Source organism: Diorhabda sublineata, chromosome 7 (assembly GCF_026230105.1).
Source record: "Diorhabda sublineata isolate icDioSubl1.1 chromosome 7, icDioSubl1.1, whole genome shotgun sequence".
NCBI classification, from domain to species: domain Eukaryota; kingdom Metazoa; phylum Arthropoda; class Insecta; order Coleoptera; family Chrysomelidae; genus Diorhabda; species Diorhabda sublineata.
In genome coordinates, this window is record NC_079480.1 from 26641912 (window position 1) to 26666973 (window position 25062).

The following is a 25062-nucleotide window of genomic DNA, read 5'->3' on the forward strand; positions in this document are numbered from 1 at the left end:
TCCGAAAATAATCCGTAGGTTGTACAAGTTCACTTCATTATTTCATTTATACAGACAATATTAATTTAAAATTACTCAAGCATGCGCAGTATAGATAAAGTGTCTCGAACGAAACAGAAAATTAATATTGTCGGCACCGTAACGTAGGGACGCGTTGTAAAATAATAAAAACTAACATTCTTACTTAGTTAAAATTTAAGTATTGAAGGCATCTAAATGAAGTTTCTATTCAACTTTTGCTTAACAAATAAAATGTTGCTTGAGGGAGCAATAAAAATACGCTTCGATTACTCCTCTGTTTTGACAACAACATCTTTTGATTTAGATTAAAACATTGTAATGGCTTAATAACATGGCCCCCGCAAGGGTTGGGCCGATGCAACTTTGGTTAGGCTAGGGCCTAGCACTCTTTCAATTTCATTTTTTAATTTATTGCATTAATTTACCGTGGATCTTAGAATAAAATTCAAATATATAATTCAATATTAATCAAATATAAAATAGATTAGTTGCTATTTAATTAGGTACGCACGTGCTAGTTACTGTTTGCAATGTTTGCATACAACGCCTGCTCGGGCCCCACACACTCCCTCTTCTTTCTCCTTCTACCATTTAATTTTTTAGAAAGGGAGCCGTGTGGAACCTCGTTGGAAAGGGATTTTAGTTCAGCAATATAAAGTTTTTTCAAGTTTGGTGCAATTATAACTGAGAAAATTAATGTTTAATATGTACAAGACAACAACTGATATGAATCTTGTAGACTGCTGTCATTTAGGTATTTAAAGTTATTGAAAGACTCAAAGCAGAAACATGTTAATTATGTTTAATTGTAGTGATAAAACAAGAACTCAAAAGGAGGTTTGTGAAATTTTTTAATAATAAATACCCTGGTCAACAAATTTTGCAGTCTACAATTAATAAAATTGAAAAAAAGTTTCGTAAAACTGGACATGTAAAAAATATTGAAAACCAGGTAAAAATAATCGATTTACTGATGAAAAATAGTTAACTACTTCTAGAGATTGAGGAAAAACCGTTTAAGACAACTCGACAATGATATAACTAAATTATCTATTTTCAGACAGATACGATCCTTACAAAGGTCAGGTTCAGGTTCAGGAGTTGAATGAAGAAGATCCTAATAGAAGGGTAAGAATTCTGTGAATTGATGATGGACAGAATGAACGCAGATTTGCTGTTCATTAAAAAAATAGTTTTTTCTGATGAAGCGACGTTTCATTTAGATGGATCTGTTAACAAACAGAACTATAGATATTGGAGCAGAGAAAGTCTTCACTGGATGTGCGAGGTTTACACTCAATATCCTAAAAAAGTGAACATTTGAGGGTACAGTTAATAATGAGGTTTATCTACATTTTTTGATTAAATTCTTAATACCTACATTTCGCACGTACAGTTAGAAATTATTTAAACGAGGTTTTTCTCCATAGGTGAATTGGAAGACGTAAGATATTGAACGGCCGGCTAAATCCCCCGATTTGACTCTTCTCGATTACTTCCTATGGGGTTATTTAAAATCTAAAGTATATTTCGATAAACCAAACAATATTGCTGATTTAAAAGCTAGGATAACGGAAGAAATTAACAAAATAACCCCTGATGTCATACACAATGTTGTACGATAATTCCTAAATCGCCTCGGTTATGTTGAATGGTGGTCATTTTCAACATTTAATTGTAAAGTACATTAAAAAATACATTATAAATATTATGCATCATTATTATCTACATTTAAGATTTTCTCAGTTTATTTAATGAACAGAGAACTAAAATCCCTTTCGTGGCGTTGCTTATAATTCAGAGGGGGTGCTAGAGGGGGATAATATTTTCATACTGTAAATTGTCAATTTAAGAATGAAAATCGACCTGCTTCAGGTTTCATTGACAATTTAGAACTTGACTGGTAAGTTGTTGATAATGAACGTTTAAAACATCTGGTTTGTGCAACCCGTTAAAAAAGACCTTACTAAACAAAAATGCATAGAATTGCTTCGTGGAACTTTTTATAATGAACCATTATCAGAGAAGACTGTTTACAATTGATTTTCAGAATTTCTTCATGATCGTGTATCAGTGATAAATATCGAGAAAGTCGATCAAAATCGGTTGTTATTCCGACAAATATCGATGCTACGCGCAACATGATTAAAGATCGGCATGTCACTTACAGGCAGATAGAAGCGTCTCTTGGGACAATAAAATTCATTTTGCATGAGCATTTAGGTGTGATAAAAGCTATATTCTAGATCAGGGATCTCCAAACTACGGCCCTAGGGCCACATCCGGCCCGTGGACAGATTTTGTCCGTCCCGCGGAGAGCTAGCATACTTGAAAACTCCTTTTAGAGAACATGTATAATATGCAGAAAATTTAACTTCAGTATATAATAACTAACAAATTATTGAAATGAATCCAGCTAACATTTTATATATTTTAAATAAAAACATAACTTATAACAAGCATAATGAAATATGAAATACTAATGAGATTTATGTAATTAAGGTTTTCCAATGACAATAGTTTGTAGTTGTGGACTAATTTTACTTGTACCAATTATTAAAAGAAATTTAAGATGCTCATCAGTTAATTTAGATCTTTTAGAACATTTTTTGTGTACTTCATTTTGGAGAAAGTCTTCTCTCAAATGAGTAGTACCAAAAACAGAAAACAGAAAACCCCACGAGCAAATTAATCAAATTATCAAATTGTGTTGAACCACCGTCATTTTTTACAGACACAAGAGCGACCACTCCTTTATCTTTGCCACTCATGTTTTTGCCTCCATCAGTTGTAATACAGTTTTTCCATCGAAGGTTCTTTTGGTTAATAGCCATTTCAACTCCTTTAAAAATATCTGTACCAGTAGTTGTGCCATGAATACTATACATATCAAGAAGTTCTTTATGCACTTCATAACTTTTATCTGACACATCCGTTGACTCATCCAAGGCCAAAGAAAACCACTCAACATGTCCATTTTTGTCGAACAGTTGAGAGGATATATTTTCAGCGATGTTTTCTACCCGTCGAGCCACAGTTTTTGCTGACATACGGACAGTTTTCAATAAATTTACCTTTTCCAGGCACATTTCTTCGGCTACTGCAATTATGCATTCTTTGATCATTTCTCCATCGGTGAATGGTTTTCCACGTTTTGCAATTTCAAGAGCCACACGAAAGCTGGCACGAGTTGCAGCCTCTTGTTCAGTTTTGAGTTTTGTAAATGAAGATTGCTGCGATTTCAATCCGCGCTTCATAGCTTCGAATTTTTCTGTCCGCATACTTCCTGTACATTTTGAGTAATTTTGAAAATGTTTTGTTTCATAATGAGGTTTAATGTTATATTCTTTGAGAACAGATATGCTTTCATTGCAAATCAAACATAGCGCCTTGTTACTGGACTCAATTACGAAATACTGAATGTTCCACTGATCTTTGAATTTTCTGCATTCACTATCAATTTTTCGCTTCTTTTCCATACTACTAAATCGCACACAAAAGCAACAATTCAAATCAAAATACTGTTACAAAGATGTCTTAAACTTAAACACGCGCAAACACGTTTTAAGGAGGTACGCACTATTTTATTTCACAACAGTGTCATAGGAACTGATTTGTGGTTGCGCCATTAACCTTCTTATATATTCCCATTATTGCCACTTAGAAGTGAGTAGAAGACACCAGAACTTTCTCAAACCAACGAGATTATTCTGTACATGCTATTAGCGCCGTCTGTTCTAGATGGATTTCTTATAAAGCACGTCAAACAAAACACCAAATAATAATGACTTTTTCTTGTTCACCAATATCACAAAAGATGCGCGGACAGCAATTTTCCTCACTTCAAAAAGCTATTGAAAAATTCAAAACGTGTTAAAACCATTATCAATTTGAAAATACTCTTGGTGTAGAATTTTAAGTGGCATTTTCGCCCAATAGTGTCAAGGATACATCTGAAGCATGATCTGAATAAATAATAAACAAACTGATCACATTTGTCCTCTTTATTAAACTACCAAATAAGTGAAACTATTTTTAGAAAATCTTATAATGTGAAATGTAAGGCTCGGCACATAAAATCAAGATTCATTACTTTCTGAATACTGTAATAGAACAATAAAAATTATGCTATAGTATATAAAATACATTAATTTAGTAACATGTTCTGAGGAAGCAGCCTCTTCTTTGTTGAAGGTTGTTAGGACAGTACCCACCATTGGTAGCATGTTGCAGAACTACTCGGTACCTTTCCCTATATCCTGTACCACAACTTGCACTACACGAACTCCAGGTTGTCCATTCCGACAAAACGCAATTGGTAGGTTGAAGACGAGTATTTTGTCTAAGCTGAGCTGTAGAATCTAGAGTTCCTGTAATGGCATCTACAAAAACAATCTTTGGTTATAATGCTGTAATAAGAATCAAATAAACACTTCTGGCAAATCGCAACCTCAGTCTGGAACTCCTGATTAGAATGCTTCGCTGTTACATCTCTCCTGTTCTTCCGTACGGATACGTAAGTTGGACCAAAAATTCGGCCACAGAGAACAAATATACGCCTACAGGCGAATGCAGCGGATATCTTAGACGGAATATAAGACAAACATAGAGGTCCTACAGCAAATGGGTAAACATAAAAAATTTCTCACGACCATCAAAGAGAGAAAGTTGTAGTGCTTAGGACATATAATGAGAGGAGAGCGATATGAGATTCTCCACCTAATAATAGAAGGGAAGATCGAAGAAAAAAAAATTCATGACTGAAAGACTAGCGCAGATGGTTCGGACAGACGTCTACAGAAATTTTCAGAGCTGCGGTTTCTCGTGCGACAATAGCCATTTGGCTGTTTTTTTAATAATGTTGTTATAAACTGTTCTTTTCAATTAAAAAAACTGATATTACCTTTAACTATTTTGCACGTATCCATGCATTGATCTTCTGTCAAAAAGTTGTTTCTATTTCCTCTGCAACCTCCGTAAATAAACGGAAAACATTTTAATTTTGTCGCATCAAACCACCATCTATTAAAATATCCTTGACATGGACCTGGATCACCATCTTGCATACATACAACTGAAATTTGAAAAAAAATCAACATTAAAAAATTATACAGGTTGTTCCGGGACTTGATACAAAACGGAAGTGAATAGATGACATAAATATTTGTCTTACGACCTATCATTGCTTTATTTCGCAGCTTTAAAGGCCTATAACTCAGAAACGAGGGGTAGAGAGTGCTCTAGGTAAATTTTCATAAGAATTTCCGAATGTCGCAGAAGAAACATAAAAACCCTCTATTTTTATTCAAAGATTTTTCAGGTATATACTTTTTTTATGTTTCTAGATTTATATTCAGTTGATTATCAGGTTACGTTTGATTAAAACCGAAATTGGTCGAAAAGTCAAATTTTTACCTATTATTTCAAACTAATTTTTTATCAAAAGAGACCTAAGATCAAGACAATCCATAGAATCAGATCGTATTCATTGACGAATCACGTTTTTATTTGGGGATGCACAATTTGATAGGGATCATCATTTTATACCTTCATATCATATTTCTTAGTATTACAATGTCACATCACATGTTGCCAGATAATTTAGAGCTTTAATGGATCAACTTCGTATCAACCTGGTTTACCCTGGTCAACAAAATCGCCCGATCTGTCTCCAATTAAACATCTCTAGAGAACAGGCTCCGAAAACTTTACCAGCGCTTTCTCATGAAGTTGAGGTAACTTCAAATTGAATACTCAAAAAGATTTTGACCACCTGAGAATCAAATTAATCGCATGAGCGAGCTCGATACATATTATTGAGAGGTTTCTTATCATTTATTCAATGATCCTGAAAATGGAGTGATCTACCCACAGTCAAGACAATAAATACTTCTTAATTCAAGATTTTAGTAAAAAACCACGAAAAACACAGTCGAATTTTAGTAACAACCAACATTGCATAATATTTTTACTTAGAATTGATTATATTCAATACTTCAAATTTCAGATTCATTCTATACAAACCTTTTGCTGTGTTCATATCGATAGTGCAAGTAGGTACATCCTCACAAGGTAATTGTTGAATAAGTTCGACACGACTACTACATTCTTGTTGCTTCGACGGTTCTACCAAAAGCAGTCTTGTTCTCATTTTGATGCCTTTTCCGCAGGAAGCGCTGCACGGACTCCAGTCCATCCATTGTGTTGTCGGACAATAGGAATCTTTCACTTCAATCTCGTCTTGTCTACATTCTCTATTGATACATTCTTCTTTTTCCACTGAGAATTATATTAAAATAAATAAAAGCATTCATTATAAATCAACATATAGACATAATGTTAGTATCGGAAACTCTTTTTAACAACAGAAGTTATTTCAAATTACCCAAATACATAATATACAATACTCAACACCCTGACTCATGGACACAATTAAGAATATAAACAAGCCACTACTATTGAAATTGAAGACTTGTATGAACCTCTCACAATATGTGCTGTATATTGTCTTTCAAAGCATAACTTTAAAAATAAACTGTTTCATTGTTAGAGAAGACTATAGCTCAAAGTCTACCCAAAAGTAGCAGTATAAGGAAACTTCACCGAAAAACCAATTTACTGGCTTACAGACACAAAAAATGCCAGATTCAGTAGACTTCTACTTCTACATCATCCCACTACTCACCCATTTTAGTCCTACTGATTGGAGCGATAGCAAAACTATACAAAATAGTATTTGGTAAATTACTTCTAATAAATCGTAATAAACAATAATGAAGAATAACCTACTAAAATCAATAGCCATAAAACGATATTCAATAATTCACAACGAGAGCTAAAAAGAATGTTGAGTGAACACAAGAATGCTGGGATACAAAGATACTTGACTAACCTGATGGCAACTATACAACTAATATAACCAACCACAACTCTATGCAGACAAAGAAATTGAATGAGCTAAGATTAGTAGCGAAAAGCTGCACTTTTGAAGAGGGTTTTCTGCTTTTTCTAATGGATACAGTCGAAAACAATGATGAAATTATTGAATTCCTACAAGTCCCTCTTCAACTAGAACTTTCCCTTAAGAGATTTATAATACAATTTAGTAATTCTATGAGGAAAAAGCTAAATTCTCGTAAATCCCCAGCTTATGATCTTATAACAGCTAAAATACTACAAGAATTGAGTTACAAAACTATAAAATACATAACTTATATCACGCTAGTACAATTTTGTCAAGAAGAGGAATTTGTAATTACTAATACATTGTACAAACTACCAGAAAGACGTTTGTATATTTGGCAATCTCGGCAACACCGTCCAGATAATATCTTTCGCAACCAGACTATGTCCTAATCAAAACAAGATTTGAGAACGGAATAAAACGCTTAAAAGCATACCCTGGGGCGGACATAGGCTCAGACCCTAATCCTGTGGTGACAAGATAGACACAGATACACAGAAAAAAGTAAAAGAATAAATAAATGACGAATTTTCAACAATAAAGTCAACTACAACACCAGATACGAATATAGAATATGTCTGGGATCAAATTAAACATGCGATAGTAAACGTAGAAGAAATAGGATATTCCAACTTTGGGTTGGACTATCCTATTCCTTGACAAGCATGAAAACAACGAAAAATACAAACAAATAAATAGAGAAATAAGAAAGAAAATCCGAATAGCAAAAAAAGTGAATGAAAGAAAGGTGCGAGGAGACTGAATTATTTCAGATTAAACAGGACAGCCACAGAGTTCATAAGTAACTAAAAGAGGTAACGCAATCCAACAAAAATCAGCCCGTAACAGGTATTCTAAACGAAAACAATGAAATGGTAATTATTAAAAGTATGACAAACATATATATATATATATATATATATATATATATATATATATATATATATATATATATATATATATATATATATATAAGGAAAATACTTGAGTAAAAACGAAAAAGCAGCGGGTCCGGACAATATCCAAATAGAAATGATGAAACTAATAAAAGAAGAAAATTTATTGCTATTTTTTCAGTTACTACAGGAAGTTAATACAACAGGTAATATTCCAAAAGACTGGCTCACCACCCTTAGAAATCAAAAGCCAAGAAATGTGATGAGTTCAGACTGATAAGCGTAATGAGCCAAGTGTTTAAGATCCTACTTGAAATTATACAAGCCAGAATCTACCATAAATATGAAGCTGATCAAAGCCATACCCAATTCGGATTTCACAAAGATCTAGGAATCACTAGCCAGCTGCATACTCTTCCAGAAATGTCGAGAAACGAGAAAAAATGTCTATGCCTGTTTCATAGACTACGAGAAAGCCTTCGATCGAGTTAATCATACCGTCTTTCTGAAATTACTACAGAAAAAAAAGGGTTAGACAAACAAGACATCGAGTTTATAGGAAATCTTTATTGGAACCAAGAAGCAAGCAAGTAAAATCACGTATAGAAAAAGCTAGAGCTATATTCCTAAAGGTGAAGAACCTACTATGTAACGCAACCGTGAACTTAAGCTTAAGATAACGTTTTGTAAAGGCGTGCATTCAGTTCTCTTGTATGGAGCAGAAATATGGATATTGAAAGTGGATACCATGAACAGACTCGAGGCTTTTAAAATGCGGATCATCCGCAGACTACTAAAATATCATGGACTCAACATATACCTAACGATGAAGTACTTAGCCGGATGGGAAAGGAAAGAGAGTTACTTACAACAATAAAGAGAAGAAAGGTCGCTTATCTGGGCCACATATACCGTAACAACAAGTATGATATACTGAAATTGATAATAGAAGAGAACATCGAAGGAAAACCTGGAGCCGGTAGCAGACAACATTCATGGTTAAAAAAAATTGGATTGGTTTGAACACACTATCTTTAATTCGCACCACTGAGGACGGAAATAAGTATACCGAAATTGTTGTCAACCTTCATTAAATGGAGATGGCACCGGAAGAAAGCACGCTAACGACAATACACATCTCATCACAGTGGAAAGTGGTAGTATACTCTTACACCGGGGGCACTACAAGATGTGAAGCCATGTCACTTATAAGTTATAATCGTGAAAGAGAAATAATAAAAATATAGTAATAGAAAGTAATTAAAATTAGCAAATAAATCACAGTCTTAACATTTTTTTGTACAAAAATATTTAATTCTATAATAGTTTGCAGCCCGAGATTTTTATTTTAAACCGGCATTACTTATCGTTATCATTTTTCTACTATTGAAAATTTTTAATTAAATATTTTTAACTCGTTAAATACATAAGTAATTTTAGAATAAATTCCTGTGCCCTAAACCGGTGTTGGAATGGGAATCTTACAACCCGGATTCAAAAAACAATAAAACATTCGGTTCTAACATTGTTTGAATAACTTACTTGACTTTACATGGGGACATTTCTTCCTTCCATTCTTATTTAGGAATTTCCGTGTCCTCATCTTATATCCCGAACCGCATATTTCGGAGCAGTTAGACCAAGCGCTCCATTCCGTAGTTGCACAAATACCACTGTTATCAAGAGAATCTATTTCTTGTGAATCTGGTTGTGCCTCGCTGTTAACAATAATTCAAATAATAATTCAACATGTAAACTAATAGAATATTTAGTTTTCTCCCTACGACCCTATAAAGAATGGTCCATATTCATTCGATCTAGTAGTTACGAAAATTGGTGATTTCGAACATGCAACCCTCGATAGACATGGGGGTTGCATGTTGACTACAGTGGCAGAAGATTATAAAGATAAATAATTAGCAAACAAAATGAGGGCTGCAAATAAAATTTTAGAGTAGTGATGTGTTTTATAAGTATTATGGGACAAACCAGGAAACCTACGATCTGTTTAAAAAATGTCGCTTAGATTATAAATCACCAAAACCTTCCTTTCATTTCTCAAATTGTTCAAACAATAATATTACTATAAATTTTTTTAACCATCAAAAATAAAAACAATTGGGTAAGTATGTGAATTATAAACAATAAAATGTTAATTTGAGAATATGTAAATTTAAAATGAAAATTTATTGCGTCGAGAGAATCGTGGGAAAAATATTGTACATAATTCGTTGGAAAGTAAATTCTCATTTCCCCTCGTGTGTTAAATGTTACTTTTCGCGCTCTTTATATAAAATATAAGTTATTATTAGGGTTTTTTCAGTTGAAACTCAATTGAAGAAGTGTTTAAAGTAGGGAAGATTAGTAGATCTTTATGTGAAAACAAGGAAGGTAAGTTTTGGTGTGGTTTTCATATTTTAACACGGAAATAAGTGAGTTAGATGAATCTATTCACTTCTGCAAAGAATTAGTTATGTCCATTAAACGTTAAAGGCTTCGATATTAAATCTTTGAGCTCTCTAAATTACATTAAACGTGATTTGCAAGCCCTATTCCAAATACTCGAACCAAACTTTAATGTACTAAATCTAGTAGATCTAAACGGATTGCTTTACTTGTTTCTTACCTTTCGCATTCCGCTACAGCAGCCACGCACATTTCTTTTGATACGAGCTGCCTATTACAGCCGGACAATTTAGCTTTTTCCGGAAATATATATTCTCTGTTCCTCATGCGTAAACCTTTCCCGCAAGTCACAGAACATTTGGTCCAGTTAGTATATTCTGTAACGGCACATTCAGCTGCAATAAAAATAACTTTTAATATGAAGGCGACAGAGATGTCCTCGATAGTAAACAAGTAATTAAAGGAAAAAAACTAAAACGTTTCAACCACGAAAATAATTAAACTAGATCAGCTTGAGAAACTGTTGATAAATAACTATGGTTCAATCAAAAGTCTAATAAGAGAGCTGAAGAGGGTTTTTATTTAGAGAGTCATCCAAGGTACCGGGAGACAGCCTCATCAAGCTTGAAAAAAATCACCTAAGGCTGATTATCCGGTTGATTACAGACAGTCTGATACACGGCACAACACTTCAAAACGACGAGCATTACGCAAGATGCTCAATGCTCTTCTCGGATGTATTGGAAAAGACATTCGGAGTAGGATCAGGGAGACAGATATATCTGGGCTTTTTCGTTTAGTACATAAAGTAAGTCTCCATAATCTGAATGAATCGTCTTTTATATGATCCAGGCACATTGACTAAACTGGTGAGTGTCCAACTCGATAAGAATCCAATTTTGAGGCGGAAAAGTCACTCTCTTTATTTAAAGAAAGGAAAAACCTGGACTATATTCTGCTTTTGTTTGGAGAAGATATTATGAAAACTATTGAAACCATTATCAACTAGCAGTTGGCGAAAATCAGAGATTGTTTTACATAAACCAATCATGAAGATTGGTTTATGTAAAAAGATCTTCCATTATCTAATGATTCACGAAAACCGTATCTTTATGCAATTGCTAAGATGCAAAAATATACAGTGCTTTTCAGATAAAAGTATCCACCTTTAATAACTTTTGTAATACTGGTATTTAGAAAAAATCCAAAAACACGTAAATTTATGTTAGAAGGGGCAAGCATTATGGCTTATTCAAACTTACTGGAAAAGCCACTCCCTCACCCCAGCAGCATCCCCTTTATTTTTTTAAATTACTTTTCATATTTTTTATGTAAAATTTGGATACTCTTCTTTGAGCTGATTTCAAAAATGTATAAAACTTGTAGGTTAAAGTGGTTAGTTTATGAGAAACAATTTTTCTTTCAAGAGCACAAATTTTACTTATTATTTACTTTCACATTATTTGCCTGTACTAAAATGGGTTGTACAACAGTTCAAACTCTTTAATCTTTTTAACTGTGCTATTTAATCTACTTAAAAAATCCAAACAACAAAAAACTCTACTTTTTATTAAAGTTTGACATTGTCAACTAGAATTTGTAGTCACTATTGATAGTGTAATTTGATACATTATTTATTTTGTTTCTCTGAAATGGTTTACTCTTTGCAAGAAAGAATTGAAATTGTAGGTTTATACTACCAAAATAATAATTGTGTAAGAGCTGCTGCTAGAATATTTAACGAATTACATGACGGAAGACATGCAACTCATAAGTATGTAATTCAACTGATGGAGAAATTTACCACAACAGGGTCTGTTTGCAATAAAGTGCATAAGCGAGAGGGACTCGTAAATAACGAAGCAACCCAAGTGGCAATTTTAGGGCAAGTCAGCTTAGAGGCTCAACAACCCCAATCGTTGTCAACAATAAGTAGAGCGATCGGTGTTTCATCTTCTACAGTTTTCCGAGTTCTACATAAATTCCAGTACCACCCATACAAAGTTAAGTTGGTGCACGAGTTGAATGAAGATGATTTTGATCGTCGTCTAGAGTTTTGCGAATCAATAACGCAAATTATCAATAACAATCCACAATTGTTAAGCAATATTTGCTTTTCTGATGAATGCTCATGGTCATTAAATGGCTTAGTAAGTAGGCATAATTGTAGATATTGGGCTGAAAGTGATCCACATATTATGCGTGAATTCCATACACAACATCCCCAAAAGTTAAACGTTTGGTGTGGTATCCTAGGTGACCACATTGTCGGACCTTTCTTCATCAACGGAAATTTAAATGGTGAATCATATCTTGAGTTACTCAGGGAAGGGGTTGACCCACGTATTACAACAATAATAGAAAATGATGATAACCTTTCCGAAGATTTACTGGTATTTCAACAAGACGGAGCTCCCCCACACTATGCTATGCCGACAATTTTTAAACGAAACATTCCCCGCTCGTTGGATAGGTAGAAGGGGGCAGATGATGGAGTGGCCACCTAGGTCACCGGATTTAGCACCCCTAGACTTCTTTTTATGGGGGTATTTAAAAACAAAAGTTTATGCTACCCAACCAGAATCTCTGGATGATTTACGAGAGAGGATAGAAAATGAATGTCCACAATTAAATCCAGCCGTATTAAGCAATGTCAGAGAGGCATTTCAAAATAGGTTATACCATTGTATGGAAGTGAATGGTACTCATTTTGAACACTTATTGTAACTTCATAATAAATAGCACAGTTAAAAAGATTAAAGAGTTTGAACTGTTGTACAACCCATTTTAGTACAGGCAAATAAGGTGAAAGTAAATAATAAATAAAATTTGTGCTCTTAAAAGAAAAATTGTTTATCTCATAAACCAAACACTTTAACCTACAAGTATTACATTTTTGAAATCAGCTCAAAGAGGAGTATCCAAATTTTACATAAAAAATATGAAAAGTAATTTAAAAAAATAAAGGGGATGATGCTAGGGGTGAGGGGGTGGCTTTTCCAGTAAGTTTAAATAAGCCATAATGCTTGCCCCTTCCAACATAAATTGACGTGTTTTTGGATTTTTTCTAAATACCAGTATTACAAAAGTTATTAAAGGTGGATACTTTTATCTGAAAAGCACTGTATATTTAAAGTGTATGTTGTGGACAAAATGGCAAATTTACGTGATTTATCGGTACTGTTCCCATACAATTTGTGCTCTTAAATTGAGGTTTGTTATTGAACTTCAAAATGCCCCTTCTTGATTAATACCGAATTCATATATAATAATAATATTCAAATAATTCTATATTACGAAGTTGGTAATATAGAAGAGGGTAAAGATAATTTCATTTTCATTTTATCTGTAGTATAAATTCTGTATTCTGATATCGACCAATTTGTCAGTACAAACAGCAAAAATAATAATTAAATATAGATATAAATGTTCGATTAATAGTATTCTATAATATTGATATAATAGTTATGATGAAAATTTGAGTGAAATAAATTAATCAGGTTTTTATATTACTGGGTCAACTCAAACTTACGTCTAACTGTATCTTCTGTATTCTCACTAATATCCAGCTGAGCGCTGAGAAAATTATCCTCGCAGTTCTTTGGTATCAACTTTTCTCTATTCAAATATAATCTCGCAAGTGGTGGTATCTCTTTTTTAGAAGGGTCGTAGAAAGGAGCTCTGGGATCTTCGGGATAAGTTGTAGTTATTCGGTACATTCTTTCTCTAGGACTCGTTTCTGCGTTTGGTGACTACAAGTATAAATGTAAAATAATTATTCAACCGCTTTCTATTTGTAGAGTAAATATAAGTGCACAAGAGGTGAAAAGTGGATTAAAATCAAAAAAGAAAGAAAAAAATCCCTAAAAGCAAGCTATAAATACACAGTACATAATACAACTCAACTCAACTCAAATATACATAGTGGTATGAAATATTTAACGATAAACCATTTTAAAATGTAATTTTCATCACCTTTTAGTGTTCCCAAACTTATTTGTTTGATCTTTATGGCTATCACAACTTTTAAAAAACGTTTTTAAGTCTATGAGCCTACTCTACCCTAATTAAATCAATTCCTCCCGCTTTCGTTGTTAATGTTGTTAATATTTTGATATATTTCCTGTAAATTCCCTTAAAGGTAGTTGAACTTGGTTGTTTCATGATGATTTCATGGTAGTGACTATGCTTCAATGATGAAAGTATGAATTAATTGAATAAATAAATAATGAAGCGGCTTCAAAGATGGTTAGTTCTAATGATCAAGTCTCAAATTGTTTAGAAACTATATAGACATGTTCTTAGCCTAAGTGCTATTCTAGAAAGGTATCTGAAAGTTGGAGAGAATGGCATGTTAGCCAAATAAATATCGACAGAAACTACGATGAGCTGAGAGAAAATTTGCGGCATTAGGCAGCATAAAATCTGTAGCTTCCATTCTTTTTCTGATATTAGTATCTCAAAGCGATTAGTCTTAGCTTTATAATGAGTGGTCTATGCTGTTATTGAGTTATTTTTTTGGTGAAGACCAAATATCAAACGAAAAGGAATCTTAACCAAAGACAAAAGGACTCTGAGAGCAATAATTTATCATTTTGAGGCTAATACCATTAGATTTAAGATTTTACTGGGGAAAAATACAATATCGTGTTCAGTTTTTTTGTCAGTGACTAGCAATTGCAGTGGTGTCACCTGAGTCTATTTTTTGCTCACGAGTTTATTTAAAACTTGATGTGTAGATTATTTCAAATTTGGTGGAAACAAAGACAAAGAAAATCAATTCATGAAAGGCTCCTTATCCAATATTGTAAGATGACAGAACCTGATGGACAAACCGTGTGTAGTTTTTGCCAGGAAGCAAAAGAAACAGAGTCTCATTTATAATTTAAGGTATTTCTTTGTAAATATTGTAGTAATAACCCAAAAATGCTACTACGAGTTTCCAAAATCTGTAATAATCATAATTTGATTTGAGAAAATGTAATTTAAATAAACTTAAACTTTATTAATCAAATATTTAATGAGGTGCTTTTATTCTAATGATCCACATTAATGAATTCTTCAAGTATGAATAAAGTAGCTTAAAACAAATGAAATGTTTATCAGTATTACCATGTAAGTAACACCATTATCCGTCCCAGCATCATAAGGATAAAGATCTATTATTAATTTTTCTTTCCAAGTACAATTTTTTAGACATAAATTCAAGCCGTTTATACCGACTACCCAGTCAGGCGATGGACCTAAAAATTGAAATTATACAAGGTTTCTGAAACAAACGAACAAATTCGATTTTATCAACATTATATTTATTATATCAATCAGTTAGTGAAAGAGGGGTTGATGGTTCAAAAATTCAAAAAAATGTTACACGAAAATTACATCTAATAAAAGTAAAGACAGTTTATAGAAGCCAAGAATATTCCGGATTACACACTGGATTATCATTGCAATAAAACCGCGGTAGTTTTTGAAGATTGGTTCCAAAATAAATTAATGTCAAATATATCACCAATTACCTCTTTTGTGATGGATGTATCATACCAGTCGCCAAAAGAATAAGATTAATGTACATGCTCACAATAATACATCTATTTTAAACAATAGTTCGATGGAGTTGATAAAAATAGAAATTAAAATCTAACCGTTGAAAATTGCAGACATTATATTCAACACGTGAAAAAAGTTTTCATATAGATGTATGTACACAAATATAAATGGTTAAGAAACCGTAAAAAACTTTTTATTGATTTACAGGATTGCGAAATTGAACTAGTAATAGATAAAATGTGAAATTTGAATTTATTAAATTGTGTATCATATAGTAAATTTAAGAATAAAATTCAACAGTACCGTCATATTGATATTTCAAACTCAAAAATTTAAAGCAAATATCTTCGAATCGAATTCAAATTTCTCTTTAAATTACACATAAGGAAAATGCCAGATTTTATAATATAATATTATGGCCCTGCGTAATGCCCTCCCATTTTGATATAGAAATACGAACCCTTACGGGGCCTAGTTGCTGAGATATGGGGTGTTCAAAAAATTTCAATTCAAAAACAAAAATTTGCCATAAATCAAGAACGGCTTTTAATTTATTTTCAAATTTGGTGACCAATATGCTCCTTAATAAAGTAATATTTTGACATAAACAAACTTTTGTAAAAATTTAACCAGTGGCGCGCTATCAGGGTTAGTGTCACGGATTTTCTTCATCCCAAACGTGACTATTTCTGTAGTTGAAAATCCTTCCCTAGTAAATCTAGCCTCATCGGTATACAACACATATTTTGGAAAATCGTGTCAAATATACAAAGTGTTACGAACTATCCAAAATATGAAACGTGCCTACTAGATTATAATTTAGAAATATTGAGTAGTGTTTAACTACCTGCAGACTTTCGTTTAGAAGCAAATTTCTACAACATACAACACCGTTCATTTTAGCTCCATAAAAGGTTATTAGTTTTTTAACCAAAAATAATCAGGCAATTTAAAACAAAATTAAAAAAAGAATTTGCTCAGTGGCGTAAAACATAGGGAAATAAAATTGACAACTAACCCTGACAGCGCGCCACTGGTTAAATTTTTCCAAAGTTTGTTTATGTCCAAATATTACTTTATCAAGTATTGATCACCAAATTTCTGGATTTATGGCAAATTTTTGATTTGGATTTAAAATTTTGAACACCCTATAACTCAACAACTAGGCCCCGTTAGGGTTCCTATTTCTATATCAAAATGAATCATTTATTGAGATCTTTCTGTGGTAGAGCGTTGTCGGTAGAATATAGAAACACCCTGTATAGGTTTCTTAAATTGTAAAAATACTATGCTATATACTTAGTTGAAAACACAATCGACATAATTCTATAAAATATGTAGAAAATTAGTTTATTATATTTTTTTTTACAATAAAAAATTTTTTTATCTATACACGTTTTTTTTTATAACCAATCGAAGCTTACTTTATGAATATACCTCGTAAGTAGGATCATCACAATAAAAATTGTGTTATTACTCACCGAACATAGAAGCCAAAGATATAAGATGATGACGTCTGTCCACTTTGAAAGACGTAGATGTATTCGAATTAACATTGGGATACCATAATCCAGCTGCTCGAATGATAGTTCTCAGATATTTACTTTTAGCTCGGAGTTCAGTTTCCATTAGTCGTACTGATCCCCATTCAGCTAAACTTCGAAAACCTTCCGAGGCGATTTGTCCTTCGCCCCAAAAAGTGAAGTTTTTCTCGTGGGAAGCACCAATTACGTCGGAAAAATGCGTTAACCATAAGAGTGTTGGGTAATCTTTAGGGTGGGTATTACTCGACCATATGCCCTCAAAAACTAGCTATAAAATATAAATCATTCCACTCTACAGAATTTAGAAAAAAATAAAAAGTAGACAATGAAATATATCATGAGATTGATGGGTAGCATTAAATTTACGGTTGAGATAGATCTTCACGCCTTGTAAATTGAAGATCCCAATCAGAGCTGGTTTTGTCGACGATCTTTTATAGCTCGCCCTAGAATCAGTATCTGAACTGACATAAAGGAGGTCAAATAATCGCTTCTACAAATGTCCCGTCCAAAGCAACTAGATGATGCTGAGTTTCTTACTATTCCTCACACTTTCCAGTCGTCAGTTTCTGCTAGAACCCGTTTTTTCAAGTGCTTCTTGAGGTGAGAATGTCCTGAAGAATTTACAGTTTTTATAGAAAATTTTTGGATCGGTTCAATGGGAGGAGCACTCGTAGAAGTAATTCTTTTTCAGATTTTTCCTTCTCCTGGAACTTCTTGTAGATAGATGCACACAGAAAAATTATGTACCACTAAAAGGCTTTTGCGTTCCTTGCTTGGACAAAATTTATTAAATTTAATAGCAGTTTTTCCATGAGAGACTCATTCTCATTTCTTTTAAGTGATAATGAGTATCTATTTGTAGTTTTTTAACCATCAGTGTATCAATTGGTGTTGTTTTTCTTGAAGGTTCAAGTGATATATTCTAATCCCCTAATTTTTTCCTGTTTAACATTATAGTCAAAACCTTTCCGACGCTTGATCATATCGTCAGTAGTAAGATTCGCCCATGAAATGTATTTACTCAGAAAAGACAACGTTCTTTGGCACTGCAGACTGATCTATGTATTACTAGGTTCAGTTGTGCACATTTCATAGGTCTAGTGATACACATACTTTGATATTCTTAGATATTTGAGTTTAGATGATTTCAAGAGCAGAAATTGGTGATTTTTTTAGAACTACAAAACTAGAACTGCAAAAACTCATTTTCTAATGAGTGAAGTTTGAAGGTGATTTATGACTGCAGTTGTTACATGTTGACTGATTACAAACATCTGTCGAAGGTTTAAGTAACTTATCTAAGTTATTCCTACATGAGATTATCAATAACAATGTTAGAAACTACAGTGGTTGAGTAAATTTATTAGTATACTCACATTATATTTTGCTTCGTCACAGGCGCAGCAATCATCTTCGTATTGAACATCCTCATCTTTTTGTTCACAGAAAGTTTTAGTTAGTTTTCCATCTTCAGAAAACCAGGTGTCTGCATTTTCAAGCACCATAGCTCTAAAAAACATAATAAATATAAATTATTATGATCAATAAATATATTGATAAGTCGTTTGGCTCATCTTTTAATTCAGCCTACCTAAAAGTTACGCAGCCAGATCCTGGAGGAGGCGCGGACCACATGAATATAACCTCACTTTTTGGTGAAGTGGTAGCTTCAGATATTGTATTTATACACTCTTCGTTGAAAGTAGCTACTTCGTCTCCGTATAACTGAAAACTTCCTACATTTTGTGGAGCATCCGTGTTGTTGTTTGTAGATTCCACGTTTACGGTGAATCTCGTAAACTTACGAAGAGACTTTGAATTTGGAAGCGTTGGAGCCAATAAATATACTGTAAAATCAAATATTTTTATCAATAAGATATTTTTTTCAGATACAAAAGTAATTAAATCGTTGGAAAGAATAAGCAAATGTAGATTAAATCGAAATGCAAATATACAAAATATCAAAATTGTTGTGGAGTATACGAGGGCCGTTTTTTTCATCATCCAATAGGCTATAAATAAAAAACAATTTCATATAAAACAATAATTTTATTACCAAAAGATTGGTACACTTAAGGCCAATTTTCGACATAATCACCGAAATGATTGAGACATTTTTCATATTTGTGGACAAACTTTTCAATACCCCTTTCAAAGAAAGTTGCCGCAAATGTAGCATAGCAATTCAGTAACAATACAATACAAAACAAATCTTGAAATTTCTAGAAATTTCGTAGACGAAGCAGTAATCTGCGGTTTTCTATAACCATTCTGTCAACTCGTTGAACCAGGTCAACTGCAACGACATATTTGCGTCCTTGGGGACCTCTTTATCATGAACGGCCATATTCAAACTTTCGACACCATTCCCGCACCATCACTTATGAAGTTTTCCCCATACACACGACTCATTCTCCGATGGATTTCCGCAGCACTATGGCCTTCCGCCTGTAGAAAAAGAATCACACTTCGCAATTCACACGTGGCAGGAGCATCAATAATGGCGGACATGTTTACGGGAATGTAACAAAACGCCGACTGACGCCCGAATGTCAACAATGGCGGAGAGTGTAGTGCGAGAGCTTCGCAGTCATCTACAGTACATGCCCGCTTTCTTCTGCCGCGTATCGTCTGCATGGAGCTATTGGAGATTCAAACAAAACGGCCCTCGTAGTAAAAGTGGTAGAAATTGAATATCCATCATCAGCTAACATCAAAAGTCAAAAGGGTACGTGCCTATTCTTTATAACCAATTAAACAAAGGGACAAATCACGTGTAGTCAGTACAGTATTTGTCTAATTCTTAAATATTAATACCAAAATTCTTTTCTACCGGCACTACAAGCTATGATAGTCCTAATTAAAAACACGCCACATAGTCACTTAAGAAGGTTGTCTGAAAAGTTTTTTACCTGAAAATGAGAAAAGACATTTTTTTACATAATCATTTTAATTCAGTTCAACATAGTCTCCTTTTAAGTCTACACCTTTGGTCTAGGGATACCCTAGCTCTTTTTTAACTCTTGCATATAATAGTTACATCTTATTCCTCAAAATAGATCTATATATGTGATAACGTCCTCATCTGATGGAAATATCTCTCCCGCAAGTCTAAATTTAAGGTTAGAAAACTGCTATTGAATATGTAATGAATACAATCCCACGACTATCCCAAAAAAATGGTCGCCATCACTTTTACGACTGATGAAACCATCTTTATCCTCCTTTATCAAATAAGACCAGCCCCTTCACGTATCGTTATACAAAGTAGAAGATCCAGGAATATAGAAGGAGAACTGGAAGGCGATATCAGTTACAACACGAGTGAATTTTATTTATTAAGTCTTCTTCATTTTCTCGAGATATAAACCTGGAACAAATTACAAGAAATAGTTGACGGACTTACAAGTGTAAAGATGTCCCGGTACATATTTTTTAGGATTCTCGTTGATTTTTATTTCGTATCCATTATCTCCTGGTGTTTTGATCTTCCTCGAATGATAATAACTCGGAGTCCTGCCACACGAATGTGCGTATCCAATTAGTAAACAGAACAGAATTAATATTCTCATGTCTGATGATCAACACAAATTGAAGAAATGTTACAAATGTTAACGTTATTTAGTTTACTTTATCAGAATTGTGGATAACCTTTAGGTCAAAACCTTATTTATACTTGACTGATATTTTTCCCAATTAAAGCCTATTTCATACAGAATGATTGTTTTTATTTGCCACGACGCTTCCTTGAAACATAAAAATTGTGAATGAAGGATATTTAACCAAACTACAACGAAAATTGATCAATAAATACTCTTCCAATACAAATATAACTTCCCTATAGCAGAATATACATAATGCATATTCAACACAGAAAATAATGCTTTTCAATTACACCTGCAATTACAATAATTACCAGTATATACAAAGTATTTAGTGGTTCCATACCAAATATTGTTACATGTATTTCATACATTTCACAATAAGATTCATTAGTTCATTTAGGAATGAATAATTGTATCGACAATTTATATAAATGATGTTATTATATCTAAAGTTCTAAAGATGGCGTTGTATACTTCTCAGCACTCTTTGCATTGTGAGCTCTCTCAGAGTGCATATCAAAGAATTAATCTTTGAAAGTACTATATAGTAAAACAATTTGAATCATTCTGATAGAATGGAAAAATTTATCGAGTCATACTGTAGATTTTTTTAATAGCAATTATCCTTTACATTCTTTTCTTTTGCTCATTTCAACATTACAGTGACCTATATCATTATTTTTGCCGTTTACTCTTTCCAAAGAAATCAAGTGTTTTTAGTAGATATTATGTCTTCTACATCTACATCTTCTACATTCTATTATGTTTATCCGCCTCACAATAACAGTGATCTAGTATCTTGATTTCTCATTTTTTTATTCTATTGACAGAATTACTGCTTGTTAAGAGCTTTTTTGTCTTCCTCATCCTTCAAATTCTATCCTGATGATCATTCTAACATTTCAGTCACCCAGTATAATAATGTTTCACGTTTTTTCTATTCTTTCCAAAGAATTACAGAGTTTTAGTAGCTATTATGTCTTCCCCATCCTTTAAATTCCATTCTGTTGGTCATTTTAACATTTCAGTGACATAGTATTATTATTTTTCCTATTATTTCCAAAGAATTCCGGTTTTTCAATGTCTATTATGTCTTCGTCCTCCTTCAAATTCTATCCTAATGTTCATTCTAACATTTCATTCACCCAGTATAATAATTTTTCACGTTTTCCCTATTCTTTCCAAAGAATTACAGAGTTTTAGTAGCTATTATGTCTTCCTCATCCTTTAAATTCCATTCTATTGGTCATTTTAACATTTCAGTGACATAGCATTATTATTTTTCCCTTTTTTCCCATTATTTCCAAAGAATTCCGGTTTTTCAATATCTATTATGTCTTCGTCATCCTTCTCAAATTCTATCCTGATGCTCATTCTAACATTTCAGTCACCCAGTATAATAATTTTTCACGTTTTTTCTATTCTTTCCAAAGAATTCCACTGTTTTTAGTAGCTATTATGTCTTCTACATCCTTTACATTCTATTCTGTTAATCCGTCTCACAATCACAGTGATCTAGTACCATGATTTCTCATTTTTTTTATTCTATTTACAGAATTACTGCTTTTTAAGAGCTATTTTGTCTTCCCCATCCTTTAAATTCCATTCTATTGGTCATTTCAACATTTCAGTGACATAGCATTATTATTTTTCCCTTTTTTCCCATTATTTCCAAAGAATTCCGGTTTTTCAATATCTATTATGTCTCCGTCATCCTTCTCAAATTCTATCCTGATGCTCATTCTAACATTTCAGTCACCCAGTATAATAATTTTTCACGTTTTTTCTATTCTTTCCAAAGAATTCCACTGTTTTTAGTAGCTATTATGTCTTCTACATCCTTTACATTCTATTCTGTTAATCCGTCTCACAATAACAGTGATCTAGTACCATGATTTCTCATTTTTTTATTCTATTTACAGAATTACTGCTTTTTAAGAGCTATTTTGTCTTCCCCATCCTTTAAATTCCATTCTGTTGGTCATTTTAACATTTCAGTGACATAGTATTATTATTTTTCCCTTTTTTCCTATTATTTCCAAAGAAATCCGGTTTTTCAATATCTATTATGTCTTCGTCATCCTTCTCAAATTCTATCCTGATGCTCATTCTAACATTTCAGTCACCCAGTATAATAATTTTTCACGTTTTTTCTATTCTTTCCAAAGAATTCCACTGTTTTTAGTAGCTATTATGTCTTCTACATTCTTTACATTCTATTCTGTTAATCCGTCTCACAATCACAGTGATCTAGTACCATGATTTCTCATTTTTTTTATTCTATTTACAGAATTACTGCTTTTTAAGAGCTATTTTGTCTTCCCCATCCTTTAAATTCCATTCTATTGGTCATTTCAACATTTCAGTGACATAGCATTATTATTTTTCCCTTTTTTCCCATTATTTCCAAAGAATTCCGGTTTTTCAATATCTATTATGTCTTCGTCATCCTTCTCAAATTCTATCCTGATGCTCATTCTAACATTTCAGTCACCCAGTATAATAATTTTTCACGTTTTTTCTATTCTTTCCAAAGAATTCCACTGTTTTTAGTAGCTATTATGTCTTCTACATTCTTTACATTCTATTCTGTTAATCCGTCTCACAATAACAGTGATCTAGTACCATGATTTCTCATTTTTTTTATTCTATTCACAGAATTACTGCTTTTTAAGAGCTCTTTTGTCTTCCCCATACTTTAAATTCCATTCTATTGGTCATTTTAACATTTCAGTGACATAGCATTATTATTTTTCCCTTTTTTCCCATTATTTCCAAAGAATTCCGGTTTTTCAATATCTATTATGTCTTCGTCATCCTTCTCAAATTCTATCCTGATGCTCATTCTAACATTTCAGTCACCCAGTATAATAATTTTTCACGTTTTTTCTATTCTTTCCAAAGAATTCCACTGTTTTTAGTAGCTATTATGTCTTCTACATCCTTTACATTCTATTCTGTTAATCCGTCTCACAATCACAGTGATCTAGTACCATGATTTCTCATTTTTTTTATTCTATTTACAGAATTACTGCTTTTTAAGAGCTATTTTGTCTTCCCCATCCTTTAAATTCCATTCTATTGGTCATTTCAACATTTCAGTGACATAGCATTATTATTTTTCCCTTTTTTCCCATTATTTCCAAAGAATTCCGGTTTTTCAATATCTATTATGTCTCCGTCATCCTTCTCAAATTCTATCCTGATGCTCATTCTAACATTTCAGTCACCCAGTATAATAATTTTTCACGTTTTTTCTATTCTTTCCAAAGAATTCCACTGTTTTTAGTAGCTATTATGTCTTCTACATCCTTTACATTCTATTCTGTTAATCCGTCTCACAATAACAGTGATCTAGTACCATGATTTCTCATTTTTTTTATTCTATTTACAGAATTACTGCTTTTTAAGAGCTATTTTGTCTTCCCCATCCTTTAAATTCCATTCTGTTGGTCATTTTAACATTTCAGTGACATAGTATTATTATTTTTCCCTTTTTTCCTATTATTTCCAAAGAAATCCGGTTTTTCAATATCTATTATGTCTTCGTCATCCTTCTCAAATTCTATCCTGATGCTCATTCTAACATTTCAGTCACCCAGTATAATAATTTTTCACGTTTTTTCTATTCTTTCCAAAGAATTCCACTGTTTTTAGTAGCTATTATGTCTTCTACATTCTTTACATTCTATTCTGTTAATCCGTCTCACAATCACAGTGATCTAGTACCATGATTTCTCATTTTTTTTATTCTATTTACAGAATTACTGCTTTTTAAGAGCTATTTTGTCTTCCCCATCCTTTAAATTCCATTCTATTGGTCATTTCAACATTTCAGTGACATAGCATTATTATTTTTCCCTTTTTTCCCATTATTTCCAAAGAATTCCGGTTTTTCAATATCTATTATGTCTTCGTCATCCTTCTCAAATTCTATCCTGATGCTCATTCTAACATTTCAGTCACCCAGTATAATAATTTTTCACGTTTTTTCTATTCTTTCCAAAGAATTCCACTGTTTTTAGTAGCTATTATGTCTTCTACATTCTTTACATTCTATTCTGTTAATCCGT

At 32.7% G+C, this 25062-nt stretch overlaps 2 protein-coding genes across 2 annotated transcripts; both read right to left on the reverse strand.

The window, feature by feature from the left end:
• Positions 1-2639: 2639 nt before the first annotated feature.
• Positions 2640-3500, reverse strand: LOC130447113 (general transcription factor II-I repeat domain-containing protein 2-like). Its single transcript, XM_056783770.1, has one exon. It carries the CDS (start codon positions 3498-3500, stop codon positions 2640-2642), a length of 861 nt encoding a protein of 286 aa, XP_056639748.1.
• Positions 3501-4010: 510 nt separating this feature from the next.
• Positions 4011-20997, reverse strand: LOC130446273 (spondin-1). Its single transcript, XM_056782408.1, has 11 exons — positions 20791-20997; positions 18976-19231; positions 18761-18893; positions 17319-17649; positions 15400-15530; positions 13820-14039; positions 10508-10682; positions 9424-9599; positions 6046-6300; positions 4925-5095; positions 4011-4403 (listed from the first exon to the last, which is right to left on the reverse strand). Exons 1-11 carry the CDS (start codon positions 20954-20956, stop codon positions 4174-4176), a joined length of 2244 nt encoding a protein of 747 aa, XP_056638386.1. The 5' UTR covers positions 20957-20997; the 3' UTR covers positions 4011-4173.
• Between the last annotated feature and the right edge of the window lie 4065 nt (positions 20998-25062).